Below are 22,564 nucleotides of genomic sequence, written 5' to 3'. Positions count from 1 at the left end.
GTAGTCAAATAGAAAGACCTGCACCTGGCGAGCCGTCCTGGAATATCCCGACACTAAAAGCCATACGACATTTCATTGCTTTTGTGCTCTGCGCACAGTACACTGCTAGATGGACGGAATGATGTCGCTTCAGTCATTCGCCAAGTACTCCACGGACGAATACGTTTTCATGCTTCTCTACGGGGATGCTATAGAGAATTCTTTACATGCTATGTCTGTATCAGGGAAGGTATCCGGACAGATGGGATCCGACCGCAAAGTCTTTCCGCAGTGTTGAAAGACGTTTACGAACGTCATGGGTACTTAAAACGATACCAACCATCTGAGAAAATACCTGTGTTGGACGCAGCTCCAATCAACCCACACAGGAGTTTAAGGGCAATTACACAGCAGGTGACCATAAGCCAGGCTTCTGTACTAAAATACTGCATGAGCATAAATATCACCCCTACAGCTAAGCAAGGTGCTCAAAGGGTCGGATTTCGAAACTCGCATGGATTTCTGTCAGTTGCGGTTAGAAAATCTAGAAAATGTTGCAACATTCCTGTCAAAAATCCTGTTATCGAACAAATCGCGATTCCACGATAATGGTGCCGCCTACCGCCACAACGTGCACTGTTGGAGTGCTGGAAATCCTCACTGGGTGTGACAAGCAGCCTATCACGTGCAATGGAGAGTGAATATATGGTGTGGAATCTTATTGAACCGTACTTTTTTTGAGGCCCACTTAACAGGCACACGCTACCTAGGTTTCCTTCGAAGAACTCCCACTTCTGCCAGATGGTGAACGTTAAAGATGTGGTTTCAACAGAGTGGACCTCCACCATAGTGGACATTTAATCGTCCGTAACCATCTGTAGGAGATATATCCAAGAAAATGGGTAGAAATAAGAGGAGCTGCCTCTTGGCCACAAGATAACCGCATTTAACACCATTAGATGTCTTCCTGCGGGGGAGTTTGAGAAAAACAGTTTGCACCCAGAAGCCAGGAAAACCCGACTGCCTTCGACAAGTCATAGCCGAAACATGAAGATCATTAACACCGGCTATGCTACAGCGCATTAGAATATCCATTCAGTGGAGTGCCCAGATGTGGACAAACCAAACATCCTAACGTGGCCGACAAGTGTCAGTGAGGTTGGTGCCTCGCACCACCACCTATTCCGTCTTCGTCCGACCATGATGACTAGAGTCCGGATTATTAGGTACTGATAGATTAGAATGGAAACTTACTTAAGCCAATAACAAGTATACCTACACTGCACAACCGTTATGTTATGAGATATGCATAGCTATAAGGGGTACAACCTATAGAACTCCTTGAATTTATGCTACTCTTCCTACATTGTGGTACAACGGGTTGCATCACACTTCCTACAAACCAAATTACTTTGCATTCTAACCTATTACCACCTAAAAATCCGAGGTATGATGACATACCGACACTTCTTAGGGCCATATACACATTCTTTCACTGAAAACATGCGTACAAGAAGAAATTTCAAGTACATTAAGAGACAGTAGATACTAAATAAATCAAAAATACAATATCCATGCCTCTGACTCGAACCTATCACATGAACGCTTGGCACACCATAGTGTTCGGCTCTTACGAACGACGCTATACTGCACCGCAGTGAAATACGTTATTTAATAATATTATGGCATAAGAGATTCTAGTTTTTATGTAGGCAGGAAATACGAAGGTATCCGTTCTCGTTTTCTGTGCGTACTGGAAGAACAAATGTTTTCAGGACGTACATATTACTGCAGCTTGCATAAAATAATATTGGTAGGAGCAGGTGATTCACCTGGTGTATACTTTACAGGAGATACCGAAAAGGATGAATTCCACTTGGAACACTAGATGTATCAAGAACCCAAAACTGATGGTCGTGAAATGAGTTTCCTTAAATATGAACTCAGTGACATCAGCCAGCATGTGAAGCCTGAATAACCTTAGGAACAACCCGAGCAAAACTCAACACATGAAATGGGGGCCGTAAGAGCTGTCTAAGTCATATCCTCTGATGGACATATCTAGCGTGCTGAAGTAACCTCCGTTTGTGTTTTGCAGTTAATCTTTTATAACTGTTAGGTTCTTCTGTCTGTCTGTTCTGTCTGTTTGAGTAAATAAATTTATAAACTAACCGAAAAAGAATACACTCTAGGCTAGAATGGAGATCAGTGATGACTTCATTAATGGAAGTTCCAAAATTCAAGTTATTTAGGATTTAAATAGAAATGAACATAAATGGTTATACATTTCTAAAAATATTTGAGCGTGATTTGACAGAATCTGATGTTCTTTAAAGAACGAAACATCTTTCTTTCTTTCTTAATCGGTTTACCCTCCAGGAATGGTTTTTCCCTCGGACTCGGCGAGAGATCCCACCTCTACCGCCTCAAGGGCAGTGTCTTAGAGCGTAAGACACTGGGTTGTGAATGAAACTGGGAGGAAGACCAATACCTTGCCCAGGCGGCCTCACCTGCTATGCTTGTGAGGGGTGGGGGGGGGAGACTGGAAGGGAACGACAAGGAAGAGGGAAGGAAACGCCGTGGCCTTAAGTTAGGTGCCATATTTGCCTGGAGGAGAAGTGGGAAACCACGCAAAGCCATTTTGAGGGTGGCTGAGGTGGGAATCGAATCCCCTTTACTCAGTTGACCTGCCTAGGCTGAGCGGACTCCGTTCCACCCCTCGTACCACTTTCTGAATTTCGTGGCAGAGCCGGGAATCGAACCCGGGCCCACGTGGGTGGCATCTAATCACACTAACCACTAAACCACATAGGCGGACAAGAACAAAACATTCCGTTCTAAGTAAAGTTGTTTCTTTTTTAGGTATATTGTAATCCTGTTACCATACGTTTCTTTTTTTTTCAGAAGGAGAGTTCTAGGTAGTGATAAATTTAACCCTCGGTTCGTACCCCAATGTCGGCAGCCATGAAGATGGTTTTCCGTGGTTTCCCATTTTCACACCAGGCAAATGCTTGGGCTGTACCTTAATTAAGGCCACGGCCGCTTCCTTTCCCGTCCTAGCCCTTTCCTGTCCCATCGTCGCCGTAAGACCTATCTGTGTCGGTGCGACGTAAAGCCAATAGCAGAAACAAAAAAAATAACCCTCGATGTATGTAGGTGTAATTTTGAAGAACATTGCGTGAGTAAATATAGAGTGTTGAAACTCGTACTTAAACGAACATCGGGAACCACCTCTCTAAATCGGAGCCAAACATTTCACGATTAACCCAGCTGCTTTTAGAAGTCGTGGTTTGTGCAGTTTTACTATTGTTTCTTTTAAAATGGTATCGCTCAGAAAAGATAATATTTACGTCAATTGTACAAATTGTACATACTTTGTTGTATTGGAAGTTATTCCCTGGAAACAATAGCATATAGTCAATTGTATACGACTAGGTTCACAGAGCACGTTTTGTCAACCGAGCTAGTGGGACATGTTCCGAAAATCGTTAAAGTAATTAGTGGGCTGGGGCTGTACCTTCCTTCCCACTTCTATCCCTTTCCTATCCCATCGTAGCTAGACGAATTATATGTGCCGGTGCAACTTAAAACTAATTGTAAAAGGAAAAAGGAAATAGTGAGAGTAAAACGACACGGTTTAAGTAAATAGAAGCAAGCAGTAACGACGTACATCTTTTGGACTCGACTTTCAGTTCCACTCGCATCCTCTGCAGGTCCAATTTACAATACTGTAAAGATGGGAGGAAAATATACAGACATTTACTTCATGAATTAACATGCTCCAAGTACGTCAAGCTCCTTGCCTCTACGGTCAGCGTACTCACTGTCGGTTCCGAGTTCGATTACCGGCTGGGTCGGGGATTTTAATTGCTTCTGATTAATTCTTTTGGCTCTGTGACTGAGTGTTTAAGTATGTCGCAACACTCCCCTCTTTATATTTCAGGCAATAGACCATACTACTAACCACCATAGAAGTACGTAATAGTGATTACATCTGTGCATACAGGTTGGCGTCAGGAAGGCCATCCGGCCGTCAAAGAGAGCCTAAAACTACATATGCAATGCAGTTCTCAGCCTCTCACCCACAGGTGTGAGGGAAGCGGTAGAATAAGAAAAAGAAAAAGAAGAACAAGTTCGAAGTAAATCTATACATCGTATATTGTCATTCACTCAACTACACTGGTAGCGACTTTTTTTTTCATCGTAAAATACTTTGGGAAGCACTTGTGGATATGGAGTTCTTGGTTTCTTGGACAGGTTCCACAGAAAAATGAAATTTCTTACCCATCAATTTCCCATCTGATAAGTTAAATACATTGTTTTCTTACCCCCTTGCACATAAATGGTGTGAAGTTTCTGGCTGAGACGAGAAATAAGAGCTTAAGAATCACAATCACATAACTACCCTTAAATATCGACGCTGTGCATGCCGTAGCCAGTAGATGCCATATTGTTGCAAAACGGGAAGATTATTTCATAGATAAATTTCTCTATATAACACTTATAGGTCTAAAGCGAAACAAATGAATAGTAGATGACAGTATTGCACTGAGAAATTGTTATACTAACGCTACGCATGTCTGCCAATTCATCCCATATTTACGTGAAATCTAACCTCACAGTTATGTAGGTCTAAGAACATACGATCTGAACTGCGCATTAGCAATGTCTGACAGAGTCCGACTGTGGATCTGAAAGAGTTGAAATAATATCCAAGTACACACGTAATTTAGGGACAATTGGTGCCAGCATTTCAGTGGACGTGGCAGACTGATATGTGAGCAACGTCTGGCTCGCTGAGGAAAGCAAAGGGAAACTACCTCACTCCTCACTTTCTGATACGCCTCTTCAGCGATGCCTAGGTCATCTATGACAGCTATTGGCATAGCTGTGGAGGATCAAATCAGCCTTCGGGATGAATACCTAACATACATACACACATAATTATGGGAGGAAACAATAATCAAGCTATTGTTACACCTAGGAATTATGCAGAAGTGCCATCAAGGACTTTATCACATGCTCAGAAGAGAGTGTAATTCAATTCTTTGAAAATAAATGCCTGAGAGACTGGTGTCCATCATCAAAATTAATATTTGATTCTCTTCGCCAGTGCATAACATAATAAAATCAAACAGGCAATTTCTGGAGAAATTTCAGGCAAATGAAATATAATAAAGCATGAGAATATATTCTTTATTTTTTTAAATTGCATCATCGTTTTCCGATCAATTAATGAAGATTAGCAGTTTGCCTTTTTCTACCACTCCGAGCGCTAATGTGAGCCAATGAATTGTTTCACTTAAGCACCGCTACGAGCGCTAATGTGAGTCAATGGAGTTTCACTTAAGCCCCTATAACTACATTCAGTGTGGTCCTTTTTTTTAAAAAATCAAAAACGTCTGAGGGTACTGAACCAAGGAACACATTACAGAAATATGTAAATAAGTTAATTTGGCGATGATTTGAATCAAAAAGGGGACGAGTAAAGAAACAAGCGATTTTAGACATTTCCAGAACTGCATTTAGGCCGGAAGTGATTATCGAAGTCCGCCTCTGTGGTGTAGTGGTTAGTATAATTAGCTGCCACCCCCGCAGGCTCGGGTTCGATTCCCGGCTCTGCCACGAAATTTCAAAAGTACGAGGGCTGGAACGGGGTCCACTCAGCCTCGGGAGGTCAACTGAGTAGAGGTGGGTTCGATTCCTACCTCAGCCATCCTGGAAGTGGTTTCCCGTGGTTAAGGTCACGGCCGCTTCCTTCCCTCTTCCTTGTCTATCATTTCCAATCATCCCCCTCCCCACCACAAATCCCCTGTTCAGCATAGCAGGTGAGGCCACCTGGGCGTGGTACTGGTCATTCTCCCCAGTTGCAACCTCTGACCCAATGTCTTACGGTCCAGGAAACTGCTCTTGAGGCGGTAGAGGTGAGATCCCTCGCTGAGTCCGAGGGAAAAACCAACCCTTGAGGGTAAACAGATTAAGAACAAGAAGTGGTTTTCCAAATTTGCTTTTGTATTTTGATAGAGCTATCCTAGACTCACAATTTAAAACTTTTCGGGCCCTTTAGCCCTTCAACTTTCGGCACAATCGAGGAAATTGCTTCAAAGTATGGGGACCCTTAGTTGGTCCGCTAAGACCTATCTGTGTCGGTGCGACGTAAAGCCCCTAGCAAAAAAAAAAAAAGAAAATTAAAAATTAAAATTAGTGCACTTGGTGGAGATGCTTGATGTTACTGGGCTTAGAAAGTGGTTTTTTTTTTTGACGGCGAGATTGCAATATGGTGTGAGATACATGTTCTCTGCTGTAGGCCAGGAAAATTGGGCGGTGGTTGATGTGGTCGTGTTTGTGGTATCATGAGTCATAATAGCCTGACTGGAATTTTTTACATGACGTTGCTGCTGTAATTTCCAGTTTGAATCATTGAATCATTTTCTGCTGCAGTTGTATGCCAAGAATATCATTCGGCATAATGCAGTGTGAATGAGTGGACCTGATGACAGGCACACACGACGAAGGAGTCGATGTACGTAGAGGTGGAAACTGTTCATCATATATTGAAATACCAGTTGCCCTGAGGTCTCTGAAGTTATTTAACATTCAGCGTGGATACTACTCGCTGTTGCATAAAGGAGGAACGGAAATGAACAGGCCACCCTACCGCATGTAAACTCCAGCTGAGGCCTAGTTATTATTTCCCCTACAAGTTATGATCGTCCGTGGAGTAGGGGAAAGTAAATGCATTCACTACTTGTAACCTCGGTAGTAAGTGGCGAAATATGATTTGACCTACGCCTGGCTGCTTTTGACCCCCGAAAATTCACCTCGTAGAATACTCATTACTGGCTCAGGCTGAGTGAACCTCAGAGGTAAATGCCTCTACAGAGAGCGGATTGGAGAGTGTTCAAATTCAACAAATCCCTGTCGTTGCATTCCATCATGTTAAAGAATGATCACTCAATAATCATGTATTAATGGGCCAGAATAGATAGAGACTACTTACCTCGAGTGGATACTTGCTTTGACTCCCCGCCATCTTGGCTTCCGCTGCTAGTAGGAATCCGGTGCCTACCAGCAACCTGAAACACACAAGGAAAATGTCATTTAACACTTGCACTTTAAATCCGTATAAGTTACACAGATGTTAATTGATGGTTGATCTCGAACCCACTTTTATTTCTGCTGAAGTTTACTACTTTGTCTGTTGTAAAATGGTGCGTATTTATTTGGTATATTATATTATTATTAGTATCTTGGAGTCACTATAGACACAACTCTCAACTATAAAGAACACCTCACCAAGCACTCTCATAAAATTGCACCAAGAAACAACAAGCTCAGTGGTACCTGGGGCCGATAACCTCGATGTTAGGCCCCTTTAAACAACAAGCATCATCAAGCATCAGTGGTACCTTCTGAAGAGCCTCTGCTGACTGCCTACTTCCATGATTGATTGATTGATGTTTGTTGTTTAAATGAGCATTACATCGAGGTCATTGGCCCCTAATGATACGAAATGAGACGAAATGAACTGACAACTTAAAAGTCCAAAACCCTCCACTGACCAGAATTCAAAGCGTGAGGACGAAGAATGAATGGATGGACGGATATGAATTTAAAACGATCAGTGTATCCGACCCACAGTGCCTCACATGCACAGAAGCTGGTACAAAAGAGTAGTAGTACTGACCAAGGGAATGATTCTATAGCACGATGCTGAATCAATTATGCTTATAGTCGAAACGGGTTCGAAATCCAGGTCATCGGCCCCTCATAATGGTATTTATCGCTAGGAAAGTAGAACCATGCTATGTGTAATGTTGCGGTACTAATCATAAGTAGCGGAGATTCGCGGTATTCCATACATTATGGTACAATTCACAGGTAGTGTAATGCGCACATCTAACACAGACCTATGGTGTTTCGCACATTGCGGCGCTATTTACAGGCAACGCAAACCTATGGCGTTCCTCACATAAGTGGACTAACCACAGGGACTCGTACTATCCCGTGGAATTCCTCACATAGTGGGAACTGAACATAGGTAAGGCAGAATCATGGTGTCGCTAATCCCATGGTTTCGCTCATATAGGGGTACGAATCACAGGTACAGTAGGACCCACCTGCTGATTCACACTCTGTCGCTACTGATCACACACCTATTGCGTACCTAACATAGTGGTATTACGCGCAAGTAAATGCGACCCATGGTGTTCCCTGCGTGATGGTACTAATTACAAGTAGTCTCATGGTTCTAATTTGATCATCCCTTGGTCAGCTGCCTCTGTGGATCCGTGGTAGAGTGTCGGCCTCCGGATCCCAAGATAGTGGGTTCCAACCCGGCAGAGGTAGCCGGATTTTTGAAGGGCGGAAAAAAGTCCATTCGACACTCCATGTCGTACGATGTCGGCATGTAAAAGATCTCTGGTGAAACATTTGGAATTTACTGGACAAAGTTCATTAAATCTCAGCCATAGACGCCCAAGAGAGATCCAGTTTACTCTGTCTGCCATCTAGTGGTCCTAGAGTAAAACGGAACGTCGAAATTGACGAGCAGACAGCCAGATGGCGTCAAATCGAAATGTCTGCACACGGTAGCTGAGGCCATACGATTATTATTATTATTATTATTATTATTATTATTATTATTATTATTATTATTATTATTATTATTATTATCCCTTGGTCGCACCTTTTAGTCGCCTCTTACGACAGGAAGGGGACACCGTGGGTGAATTCTTCGTCTGCCTCTCCCACCCACAGGGTGTGTCTACGTCTAACTGTCATTCGTCTTGTCTACTCGGCTGCCGAGTACCCGTGCACCTGATTGGTTAGAAAGTATACATGTACAGAAAATAGACACGAACACTAAATGACACAATGCCTTGCAACACTGGGAATGTGAAATCAACTGCACGTCACTGGTCACTTGTGATAAGTCACATCTCTCCACCACACCTAAGGCGGAAACAAATTCTTCTGAGGGAGGCCAAGAAAATCTTTGCACCGCCTTCCTTACCACTGCATCAGGAATTCTGCCATCCATCACAGCAACGATTGTGATCAAGAATACCGGCAAGTGTCATCGCAGGGAAACTTATTGCAGATATATTTAATTTAAATAATAGAAGAAGGAGTGGTAATAAAAACATTGGGAACAAATGCCCACCGTCTTGATCCCACTAAGAAGCCAAAAAGTTTCCGTCTACCAAGGTATCTTCAGTGTCGTCCCAACAGAGTAAGGACTGATCAGGGCTGCTGTAACTACTTTCTACACAAATGGGGTTGGATAAGCTCATCAATGTGCGAATGTAGTTTAGAAGAACAGACGTTTGGACATCTCGTCCAACGCTGCCCTCTCCATTCACACTCTACTCTGGATTTCTTGATGACTTGTTCAGTCTCTATCCAAATTTAATTAAGAGGCTGGAAAGCTCGGACTTTAAGGTGTAATTTTGTCTCATGTCAATTGTATACGAATAAATAAATAAATAAATAAATAAATAAATAAATAAATCTTGTTATTATTATTTACAATTGGCTTCAAGTCGCATCAACACAGGCGACGATAGGATAATAAAATGCTAGGAGTACGGAGGAAGCGACCGTGGCCTTAATTAAGGTACAGCCCTAGCATTTGCCTGGTGTGAAAATGGGAATCAACGGAAACGAACTTCAGGGCTTGCCGACAGTGAATTTTGAACCCACTACCTCCCGAAAGCAAATTGATAGCTACAGAGTCTTAATTATTCATACCGAAAACTAACAAAGTTTTTATCACATTACGGTGTGAGTGAATCCTTGCCATTGACCTTACCACATCATCACCACATGGTATTGATAAAAAAAATACTGGGTCCACATCGGAAGACTTTATTGACAATCATACTATTTATGATGTCTTGTACTGAAGTTCGACACTTCTTGACTTGAAGAGAAACTCTGATGGAAAGAAACAGCGATCGTCCAAGGTGCGTGGAGAAAACAACTCACTGGCGAAGGCTCAATGAATAATTCCAATATTGGTGGACCTTCGCGGCGCCTGTCTGACCGCCGTATAGCTCGTCTCTTGGCACAAGGAGGACCTGCTTTCCGAGAAGAGCGAAAATGGACGAGCTCTCTTTCTAAATAAGTCCACCACCTGGGATGGGAATAGGTCTCATCCTCCAAGAAGAGGTTCAAGCATAACGTATCTGCTGGTAACACAGAAGTTTCTCTCCCAGTCTGTCTGGCTCTGCCAATTTAAAGACAGCAGTCAGTGCATGGAAGAGATTTGAAAAAAGGAGTCAGCCAAATCTCTCCCTCTCTGGGCTGAGTGACTGGCCTTCTGACCTCAACTTGGCAGGTTCGATCCTGGCTCAATCCGGTGGTATTTGAAGGTGCTCAAATACGTCAACCTCGTGTCGGTAGATTTACTGGCATGTTAAAGAACTCCTGTGGGACTAGATTTCGGCACCTCGGCGTCTCCGAAAACCGCAAAAGTAGTTAATGGGACGTAAAAACCAATGACATTATCTCTCTCTCGACCATTCCTGTTCTCATTTCCTGACCTTTTCCTTAATTACCTAGGGTCGGCACTACTGTGAATAAAACCCAGTTTTACGACCATACACCCTTCCTGAAATTAACTCCGTCTAGAAGTATCTAGTCGTTCGTAGTGTTGCGTGTCGAATGTAATGTGTATTAATACAATCGAAAGTACCAAGACCCTGAGCAAAAAAAAAAAAAAAATCACCAAACTAACAGGAAGAATATCTGTTCATACGATTCAATAATCTTCTTCCGCATTTATTCGCCCAAGTGCAGGATCCAGTTGTTTGTTCTATAGTGTTATATATTTGTCCGAAGGACTGAAAAGCCTCAAAGTTTACCGGGCGAGTTGGCCGTACGATTAGGGGCGCGCAGCTGTGGGCTCGCATAGAGGAGATAGTGGGTTCGAACCCCACTGTCGGCAGCCCTGAAGATGGTTTCCGTGGTTTCCCATTTTCACACCAGGCAAATGCTTGGGCTGTACCTTAATTAAGGCCACGTTACTATCTCCCGATTACTCTCCTAAACTGCCGACCAGCATTCTCATGTTCATTTGATTTCCCACCAGCTGGATTCGAACAGGCTATGTACGATGTCAGATCATAGAGACTTGAATTACGCTTAAAATATTATCCTGACAAACAATGTGCAGGCCACGGAGCTCTGGATCTTGTTTGTGGAAACAGAGTCATAGGAGTAGAAATGCTCTACAAGTACAGTAAATGTATCGTGATCACATGGAATACATGAAACAATCATGGAAGATAGAAAGAATTGTTGTAGCAATGATTATGCCAATATTTGTCATTCTACAATATGAAATGAAGAATATTACAGTAAGAAGTAAGTAGATTTCCTTAAAATATATTAACAACAATATAACCCACCTAGATGTATATTGGTATAGCCTCCGTGGCTCAGGCAGCAGTGCGCCGGCCTCTCACCGCTGGGTTCCGTGGTTCAAATCCCGGTCACTCCGTGTGAGATTTGTGCTGGACAAACCGGAGACCGGACAGGTATTTCTCCGGGTACTCCGGTTTTCCCTGTCATATTTCATTCCAGCAACACTCTCCAAGATCATTTCATCAGTCATTCATTAATCATTTCCCCAGTGGAGTGCGACAGACTTCAGCAGCCGGCATGATTCCTATCCTCGCCGCTAGATGGGGGCTTCATTCATTCCATTCCCGACCCAGTCGAATGACTGGAAGCAAGGTGTGGATTTTGCATTATTATTATTATTATTATTATTATTATTATTATTATTATTATTATTATTATTATTATTATTATTATCATCATTGGAAAATAAAATGGCTTAAGGCTTTTAGTACCGGTTAAAATTCCTGACCCTGCTGGGAATCGAATCCGCGGGCCCCGTAACCAAAGGCCAACACGCTAACCATTTAGCCATGGAACCGAACATTATTATTATTATTATTATTATTATTATTATTATTATTATTATTATTATTATTATTATTATTAATCAGTTTACCTCTGTCGCCTCAAGGGCAGTGTCCTGGAGCGTGAGACATTTGGTAGGAGATACAACCGGGTAGGAGACCAGTAACTTGTCCAAGCTGCCTCACCCGCTATGTTGAACTGGGGACTTGTAGGAGATGGAAAGATGGGAAGGGATAGGCAAGGAAGAGGGAAGGAAGTGGCCGTGGCCGTTAAGTTAGGTACCATCCCGGCATTTGCCTGGAGAAGAAGCGGGAAGCCACAGAAAACTACTACGAGGTTGGCTGAGGCGGGAATCGAACCCTCTCTAATCATTTGACTTCCAGAGGCTGAGTAGATCCCGTTCCAGTCCTCGTACCACTTGTCAAATTTCGTGACAGAGTCGTGTTTCGAACCCGGACATCCGGGGGTGGCAGCGAATCATACAAACCACTATACCAAACGAACATACTTCGGTTTGTATGTATTTACCAGCCCATCACAACATCAATCGTAGGAGTAATATCACATTCTTAGAGAATAATGTAAGAAAAAATATGATCGTACAAATAAAGGAAACAGAAATACGAATATTGGGCAAAGTGTAAAGAATGAGACATTGGATGGAGGATATCGAGAAAGGTATCACGTGATCATGTGATGAGGAGTTGAACGAAAGTGACTAGATTAAAGAATGAAGGCGATGAAGAGAAGTAGGAGGAAGATGAGTGAAAAGGGAAGTTAGATAATTGGAGGGAAGGAAGAGGGCAAAATTCGGATTATAAGGACAGGAAGAGCAGATAGGTAACAGAATGAGTACAAAGAAGAGGACCGAAGGAAAGAGAGAAATGAAATGGAGAAAAAATCTGTCGTTGAACTTTGCTGAGGTTGTTTGCTGAACTAAACGTTACTCAGAGTGCTACTTCTTGTCTTCGGATGGCACGATTACCTAACATACGAAGGAAATTTATTGCCTACACGAACGATACCAACAAGCAAGCAATCCATATCCATCTTCGCTTCTTCAAGACCGCCGACCCCTGATTAGATAAAATGCCAGTCTGACATTAGTTGAGAGAGGTGACCTTTGGAGGCAGCTCTACCTGTGTTCAGCAGCAAATGTCGAACCATAAGGGAACCTCTATTCTTAAACAGCACTCGAGTGTGCTATCGAATTTAAATGCTGTAATCTGACATGTCACACCACCAATGTTCAACCTTTAGGAGGAGATAAATATCACCCATTAGGAGCTTAACCAACGGTAATGTTCTCGGTTAGAGACTGGATTAACATCACATAGCTAGTACATACATTTTACAACGACTGATGCGAAGAAAGTACCTTAGAATTCCTTGAAGTGTACCTACAATACGTGCATCACAAAGAACGAAAAGCCTCATCTTACTCACAAATAAAACACTGATTGTTTTGCTGAATTAATTTAATTGAGGATGACCCAAAAGTTACACACGCATAGACAATTATATTCCATAATGAATGTCAACACTTCACTACAGTTACTGGCTATTTACAAAAGCTTCTTGTCCTCAGAGCGGGTATACGACTAGCAGTCTTTACCTGGAACGGGCCACTCTCCGTGATCTTGACTGACGCCTCACACGAACTTCGCAACTTTTACCAGCTCAACATCCGAATTGCGCAACTTGCCCAAAACAGCCCTTACTGCCAGCATACACACTCCGCAACTAGCCGCAGACCTGTGATTTTTCTCGGTACTCCAGCGTAACACATCAGCAAGCCATATAATAATGAGCTTCAGTTGCAAGTACTTTTATTCAGAAGCTATTTTTAAGCTAACGATAAGATTTTAGCTTTGTTTGAAACTTTGCACGAAAGACATTTCAAAAAGTGCAATTTGTGATTTCATCATTTTTCCATTGCACAATTTTATTCTGGATGTATTTCTTTGATTTCCTTGTTAATTTTTGGTACGGAACCAGATGCGACAGTATTTAGTCGTATGTAAGAGTCTGTTTGTACTCTTCTGAAGATGGATCATGAATGTGATTTCCCACGCGCCTAGACAAAACATGATCACTCCCCAGTGTAAAACGTTTGGCATTACAGCTCTCCTTCTTCGAGCAACATATTCTAAAATTTACGAGTACCATCTTCCTCATCCGACGAGATGACGAGCAGTCAGCTGACCTTCTCATCCGAGGCCTGTTTTATCGTGTATAAAAGTGTGTTTTCTATCTGTTTTAATTTGTTTCATTTCTAACTGCGTTTTGATATATTTTGTGTATTTTAAAGTGATTTTTAACTTTTAATTTGAATGATATATATAATTTTTCTTCAAGGCAATGCCTTATTCGAATCAATTTTATAATAAAATAAAGCATTGAAAATTAGATCCACTGATTATTTCAAATTCATAATAATTTTTTCATCAATGTTCGTTTTAAATTATGGTCACTGGATAAATTTCAAAATTTTAATTATTATCACATTTCGTTTCACCTTGTACCATTAGGGGCCGAGGACCTAGATGTTAAGCCCCTTTAAACAACAAACATCATCATCATCGTAACATACAACCTGACTTTTCATCCCGTCATCATTGTCTGCTGTCTACCTCGTAACATTGTCGAGGTCTTTTTGTAGTAGCTCACATATTTCTATAACTTATCTATTACTGTGTAAAGTTACTAGTATATTATATTTCTTTAATTTGAAACTCATATCGATCTAGTGAGTGTATTTAAATATGCTAGCCGCCGAGTTGAGGCAATAATCAGGTACAATCCCGGAATTCGCCAGAACTGAAGAGGGAAAACTACGGAAAACCACTCCAAGCCAACTGTAGAATTTTATCCCATTTCTCTGCTGGGGCTTTGTGCACCCGGGTTAAGTCCTGAAATCAGCCTTAACCCTCAAATGGTGAGGTGAGGTAGTTTATGACACTAGGCAAACTATACATTCCTATCTCTATATCAATTTACCCCCTACCTGTTGTTCTTCCTTGTTACCTTGCCTTAGCAGAATTCTAATTCTTGTCTGGAGCAGGTGTTCACTGATGTTGTCATCTTCGTCATACCCATTGTTCAAAAAATAATTGTGCCGTTATTGACCCCAACTCATCGTCTGCGTAAGTATAATGTACTTTTATTATACATTTTTGAATTTGGTGCTATAAATTCTATTCTTCGTGCAAATACACGTATTGTTCACATGTTTATATCCTGCTTTAACTCTCGAGGAAAGGATTCCATCATTGATCACTATTTCACAGGCTTTGTGGACAGTCTACTAAATGAATATTGCGATGGGAGCAGTGCAAGAGGTGGGTGTATAATGATCCTGAGTTTCAATTTGGAAGTTCTGAAGCAGAATCGGACTAAGCAATACTGTACTGCGTCGCCTGCAGTCGTCCAGTGTGCAAAAAGAAAATGCCGTTCCGTTTTTTGCAGGGAGTGTCCAGAGAACCGATTTTGAAGTAATTTCACCGCTTGCAAAATCAAAGAAAAAGTTGAAAAAGTTTCTTATCTCTGTAATCTCTGTATTTTTAGACTCCAATAGGGTTTTGACGTCGACTTCTGTCTCTTTAATGATGAAAATTAATAATTAAAAATAATTTCCATGGACATCAGTATCTTTCAAGATCTTGCAACTCCTTCTCGAGTTTGGTGGTAGAGTACTATTCTGTCAATTAATCACACAAAATGTGTTAACATATTCACATGGGCTATGTTATTACTTTTGGGTGTGTCGCTGTGAATGTTTCTTTGGTAATTTCATGTGAATTTAGAATATTTACATTTTTATGAGTAGTTTTCTATTGATGCCACTTTTGACCCCATCTCATCATTTACGTACATCGAGTTTGATCTCACTGTTGAGGGCTAAATTCGTGGACTTGATTCCAGTCAAGCCATGCAAAAAAACAACTTTCCTACCATTAAATACGAACAGATGTGCAAAATGATGCTACAGTAAAATTTACAACAATTTACGACGATATTGTACAGAGTCCTATTATAAACATCGTCAAGAGAAATAATCAGACATTGCACAAAGAAAGGTACAGCATTGTAATCTAACTTTATTTCTGTCCAGACGCGTATATAATGGGGCTCCCAGGAGTGTAATTGCTGTCGATCATGAAGTTAGACCTTGAAGTATAATAACATACAAGCAATCGTTAAACTTGATTTAGTCCAGAGAGTTACATTTAACTACAGCAGTTAAAGAGTACTGGAACACACAAATACAAGTAATAGCACGGTTGTACGTTGTCTGCAATATGGTATCTCCTGTTCACTTTTAACTACCTGGCACACTTTATCTCGTTCACGTTGGATTCGAAGAATTTACTTTTAGCCTGGTCGTCCACGAAAGCAATCGCACGTCTTCCTATTCCTCGTTTAATTTCAATTTCCTCTAATCATTGTAAGAAACCACTCACAATATTCATAAGATGTCCTATCATATCGAATCTTCTCATTTAAGACTAGTAAATTCTATTTTTCAACCGCTCTCAGCAGAGTATTTCTGTATTTCATGGTTCTTGTCCAAGATACTGTCAACGTCTGTCACCAATAGCATTGTTAAAACGATTGTAGTTTAGACTGTCACTGGTTGTATATTGGCAGATGTTATTGAATGTAGTCATGGCAATTTATACTTTACGCCATTAAAAGTTGAAATATAAGGTTATTCAAAATGCATAGTGCAAACGTAAAGCTGGTTTATTCTTTAATGAGCTGATATATGCGATGCACAAAGGTGTGCGGTGATAGACGACCTGCAAAAGTTTGTTGTTCAGAAGTTTACGCTGTTTACGTACTTGCCGCGTATTGCGAAAGTTTGCAACAGAATGTCATTAAGCTTCTACCTCATAATAATTGAGAGAGAAGAAAAGAGAAATGAGAGGTGATTTTAAGTACAGTTTAAAAAGGTTCAACTCGTGGAGCATGTGCCTTCCGACATTTCAATGTCGTCAAGTTAAGGCACTTTCGAATATTGTTCGTGATATTTTTATAATTACGATTTAAATAACTTTTATGTGAGTAATTGTATGAATAATCACATGTATAATAATTAACTCGCACGACTTAGAAGACGTACGTAGGTTCAATAATTTGGGATCAGAAATCAATAGTAGAAATAACGTTTGTGACGGAATCCAAAAATGGTTGGATACTCTGTACAATTAGGTGCAGGTATAGCCTTAAGAAACGTCTGAAGTCTCGATTAATGAAGAGAATATTTTTTAAATAATTATATACAATCTTTTAGTGAGATCGGTACTCAGATATGCCTCTGAATTGTAGCTTGTATTAGATCTTTTGAAAGGCAGCATGGTATCTTTTAGTAAACAATTTTGAATCACTTTTGGGCTAGTTGAATAAAATAATTATGGAAAAGAAGATATAACCATGGGATTAACAGGCTATTTAATAAACCAGACAGACACAGAGCAGGTTGGCTGCACAGTTTGTGTCACGAAGATGTAAGCTTGCATTCGGAAAAAGGTGGGTTTGAACCCCACCGTCCGCAGCCATGAATAGAGTTTTCTTTGATTTTTCATTTTCACACCATGCTAATTCAGGGGTTGTACCTTAATTAAGGCCACACCTACTTCGTTCCAACCCCTATATCTTTCCTATATCGCATCGTAAAAACGTAACCGTGTCGGTAAAACGTTAACGCTTGTAAATAATCAATAGACGAGGGTGGGATGGATGTGCACTATCTGGCAATGATAATACGATAATTAATATATTTATTACGTCTCCAGAATAATCTTGAATATTTGTATATCAAATATGAGGTGGAAGGAATATGTACAGTACATCAGGACATCTGGATACTCGGAATTAAGAAGTGGGGGAGCATGACAATGTACAGAAATGACTGTCGGAAACATCTGAAGAAGGCCAAGGCTCACAAGAAACTGTCGTGCTAATGATTATGATGATGATGACTATGATGATGTAATATACAAGGTGAGCGTTGGTTTCCTCAGAAATAGAGAAGGAAGAAAGTCTATATGAACGTGGGTCCGGAAACGCGTACTTTTCGAGATATCAGACTCTATCGTAGGGTAGAACCTCAAGTTCTGTGGGCTAACTTGCATATACTGAAGTACTCCGACGAACACACGCTAATATGTACAGTGGTGTATGTACTGTTTGAAAGGACCTTACAATTCTGTCGTGAAGTGTTACCCCACCCTCCACAACAGTCGCGTACATCAAATACTTTGCTTAAACCCACACAAAGAAGTCCAATGGGTTTATATCAGGTGTTCGTAGAGGCCAGGAAAGTGCGCATTTCCGAACCCATGTACATACGTCTATTTTTCCCCGTCCATATGTGAGGAATCCAACCCTGAAATTATGTCGTATATTTTTAAACACCCTGTATTGTGCAGTTCAAATCGATTTATCCACCCTCACAGTAGTATAATTATTCTTTCGTTGGAAGAGGTTCGTTTTGGCCAGACGTAATTTTCCATACATTCAGTCTTGTTAGTTGGCTCTCGGGCTCTAGCTAAGGACATAGTCGTTGCGCCTGCGAAAACCGCTATGTTATAATATTTTGGGAGAAATACTGACCCACAATACATACGCCATCAAGAGCGAAAAATTCTCTGAAATCGCTCGCATAATATTGAACCTCGGTCTTCCTATGAGGTGTAGTGGTTAGTGTGATTAACTGCCACTCCCCGGAGGTCCGGGTTCAATTCCTGGCTCTGCCACAAACTTTGAAAAGTGGAACGAGGACGGAAACGGGGTCACTCAGCCTCTGGATGTCAACTGAGTAGAGAGGGGGGTATTCGATTCCAACCTCATGCAGTTTCGAAGTGGTTTTCCGTGGTTTCCCACTTCTCTTCTAGGTAAATGCCGGGATGGTACCTAATTTAAAGCCACGGACGCTTCCTTCCCTCTTCCTTTTCTATCCACTTCAATCTTCCCATACCTCCACAAGGCTTATGTTCAACATAGCAGGTGAGACCACCTGGGTGAAATACTGCCCCTCTACACCAGTTGTATACCCAACCAAATGTCTCACGCTCCAGGACACTGTCCTTGAGGCGGTAGGGGTGGCATCCCTCGCTGAGCCCGAGGGAAAATCCAACCCTGATAGGTAAACGGAGTAAGAAAGAAAGAAGGGAAGGAAGATGACAAAACCTTATTGGTGAAAGTTCTAAGCTGAAATTTTTCACACAGCGCATTTTCCAGGAGTAACGACGATACACAGAAAGTTAATTTTCAAAATTAATTTCCGAAGATAAAATTATCAGCACCTTATAGAAATAATTTCCTCCACCATTCACAAAGAATGTTCTAGTTATATTATTAATTATCCTATAATTTCCAAATCAAGTTTTAACGTTCACAAAACGACGAGTTGTTCTTGAGTGATTTCAAACTTGACAGCCAGACCATCTGCAAAGTGCGAAACTGTACGAGATATCTGTCATAAAAACACTTTAATTTCCACTTGGCCTGTCAGCCCATCATAATTTAATCGAGCTGTAATATGCGAGGCTGTTAAATTACCTGTTGTAAGTGTCGCTGGCCACCTGCCCGGTGTTCAGCTATGTTTCTGTGTGTGGCAATTATCAGCGGACCTTCCTCACATGAGAAAACTACTGATTAACCTCTATGGTCATTAAAAAAAGAATAATCCGCGGCCACTTCTCTTATTTTGCAATCTAGCAAACTGTTTCGTGTACACCAAGGTGATATGCTAATTTATTCAGTACACACAGTTATGAATGAATTAAGTATATACTCAGAAGCTTATACAATATTACTTGTGGCAACTTTTTTAGGAGTATGGTGGTAGTAGTAGCTGTTGGATTGAGTGGCTCATCCGGTAGAACGCAGAGTTTCTGAGTCCAAGTTGGAGGGTTCGATCCCGGGTCTGTTGATACTGGAAGGTGCTCAAATTCAGCAGCCTCTTGTCGTTAGATTTACTGGGTTTCAGAGAATGTCCGCCAGGACAGAAGTTTGTTACTATGGGGTCTCCGAAAACCATAAATGTAGTTCGTGGGACGTACAGTCTATACGGTAGTGCGGCTCTTATATCGGCTTGCCTTTCATATTAATGGTCAACGCCATAAGCGATGCGAGTTTATTTGTTTCTATCCGAAGTTTACTAACACTGGGGAATATTACTAGATAAGTTTTTATTAAAATATTCTCCTTCAGGATCCTGAAATATTGTAGTCATCAACCAATCAACAAAAGAGAGACTGAAGGGTTGCTATAATTCTAGAAAATATATCTCAGAAAATTAGAGTAGACGAAGCTTTATCTATCCCTGTAATAATAAAGAGGGGAATTCCTCAAGGCAGTATTATTGGACCTTTATGTTTTATTATATATATATATGAGTAAACAAGTGGAATCAGAGGTAAGGCTTTTTGCGGATGATATTCTGTATAGAGTAATAAATAAGTTACAAGATTGTGAGCAACTGCAACGTGACCTCGATAATGTTGTGAGATGGACACTAGGTAATGCTATGTCGATAAACGTGGTTAAAAGTCAGGTTGTGAGTTTCACAAATAGGAAAAGTCCACTCAGTTTTAATTACTGCGTTGATGGAGTTAAAGTTCCTTTTGGGGATCATTGTAAGTACTTAGGTGTTAATATAAGGAAACATCTTCATTGGGGTAACACATAAATGGGATTGTAAATAAAGGGTACAGATCTTTGCACATGGTAATGAGGATGTTTAGGGGTTGTAGTAAGGATGTAAAGGAGAGGGCATATCTCTGGTAAGACCCCAACTAGAGTATGGTTCCAGTGTATGGGACCCTCACCAGGATTACTTGTTTCAAGAACTGGAAGGAAAAAAAAGCAGCTCGATTTGTTCTGGATGATTTTCGACAAAAGAGTAGCGTTACAAAAATGTTGCAAAGTTTGAGCTGGGAAGAACTGAGAGAAAGAAGACGAGCTGCTCGAATAAGTGATATGTTCCGAGCTTTCAGCGGAGATATGGCGTGGAATGACATTAGTAGACGAATAAGTTTGAGTGGCATCTTTAAAAGTAGGAAAGTTGGAATTCAAGAGGAAAAACTGGGGCAAATATTCATTTATAGGAAGGGGAGTTAGGGATTGGAATAACTTACCAAGGGAGATGTTCAATAAATTTCCAATTTCTTTGAAATCATTTAAAAAAGGACTAGGATAACAACAGATAAGGATTCTGCCACCTGGGCGATTGCCGTAAATGCAGATCAGTATTGATTGGAATTAAATCCTGTCAGACAGTACGTGTTAGTTGCGAGGGGAAACAGTGTCATTTCTGCTGCGTGTCTTCTTAATTTTCAGTCCGAAGATTGGTTGGCAGCAATTCTTCTCCTCTCCTTCACTTTGTTCTCTGTTAATTTGTTCATTTCCTCATATGAGCCTACCCCTTCATCTTCTCTAATCTGTCTAGTTTGTTTTTTTTTGGTTTTTTTTTTTGCTATTGGCTTTACGTCGCACCGACACAGATATGTCTTATGGTGACGATGGTACAGGCAAAGGCTAGGACTGGAAAGGAAGCGGCCGTGGCCTTTATTAAGGTACAGCCCCAGCATTTGTCTGCTGTGAAAATGGTAAACCACGAAAAACCATCTTCAGGGCTGCCGACAGTGGGGATCGAACCCAATATCTCCCGAATGCAAGCTCATAGCTGCGCGCTCCTAACCGCACGGCCAACTCGCCCGGTATATTCCTTGCTATAGCTGATATGTTCTTTTAAGTGTTGTCGTAATGTTAGTACAGAGTTGTAGGTGCAGGACAAAGCGGAGGCAGGAAGGGTTTTTCTCCGGGTACTTCGGCTTTCCCTGTCATATTTCATTCCAGCAACACTCTCCATTAACATTTCATTTCATCCGTCAGTCATTTATCATTGCCCCAGAGGAGTGCGACAGGCTTTGGCAGCCGGCACATCTCCTATCCTTGCCGCTAGATGGGAGCTTTATTCATTCCATTTCTTACCCGGTTAGATGACTGGAATCAGGCTGTGGATATTCATTTTCAATGTCATTTCTGTTGCGTGTCTTCTTAATTCTCAGTCCGAAGATTGGTTGGCAGCAATTCTTCTCCTCCCCTTCACTCTGTTCTCTGTTAATCTGTTCATTTCCTCACATGAGCCTAGTTCTATATCTTCTCTAATCTGTCTATATTATTGCAGTCTAGAGTGTTCTTGTCTTTTATTGTGGGAAATACAGTATTATAAACACTCTGTAAATTCTTAGTTAGAATTAGGCTTGAAATCATGTTGTTGTACATAAATATTCTTTGCTATAACTTAAATGTTCTTTGAAGTGTTGTCGTAATGTTAATAGAGAGGTGTAGGTGTATCTTGCTTGGTAGACTGATAAAATATAAGACACTCAGTAAAAGCTGGTGATAGTGATTGTGAACATAATAGACTAACAATTGGTGACCTGCCGACGATTGTATGAAAATAAGTACAGGGAAAGGAGAAAGAATATCATTAAATGACATTTCGAAACCCGAAGCTAAACTTGAATTTGACAATAACACAGACACCCCAGTCGAATGGAAACATTGAGAGATTCCATCGTACACTCAAGACAGCTATGCGGACAAATGTAACTAGTAAATGGAGCCAAATAGTACC

General features: G+C 41.1%; 1 protein-coding gene across 1 annotated transcript in view; it reads right to left on the bottom strand.

Annotated features, from left to right (window-relative positions):
- Positions 1-22,564, bottom strand: part of LOC136885438 (papilin-like) — a 278,513-nt gene that overhangs the window by 242,995 nt on the left and 12,954 nt on the right. The window contains exon 3 of the mRNA XM_068229110.1: positions 6,980-7,055. Within this exon, the coding sequence (XP_068085211.1) occupies positions 6,980-7,055 (76 nt within the window). The remainder of the gene's footprint in view (positions 1-6,979; positions 7,056-22,564) is intronic.

The sequence above is a fragment of the Anabrus simplex genome, chromosome 1 (assembly GCF_040414725.1).
Source record: "Anabrus simplex isolate iqAnaSimp1 chromosome 1, ASM4041472v1, whole genome shotgun sequence".
Classification (NCBI taxonomy): domain Eukaryota; kingdom Metazoa; phylum Arthropoda; class Insecta; order Orthoptera; family Tettigoniidae; genus Anabrus; species Anabrus simplex.
The sequence above is the reverse complement of the archived record's forward strand: the minus strand, read 5'-3'. Positions and strand labels throughout refer to the sequence as shown.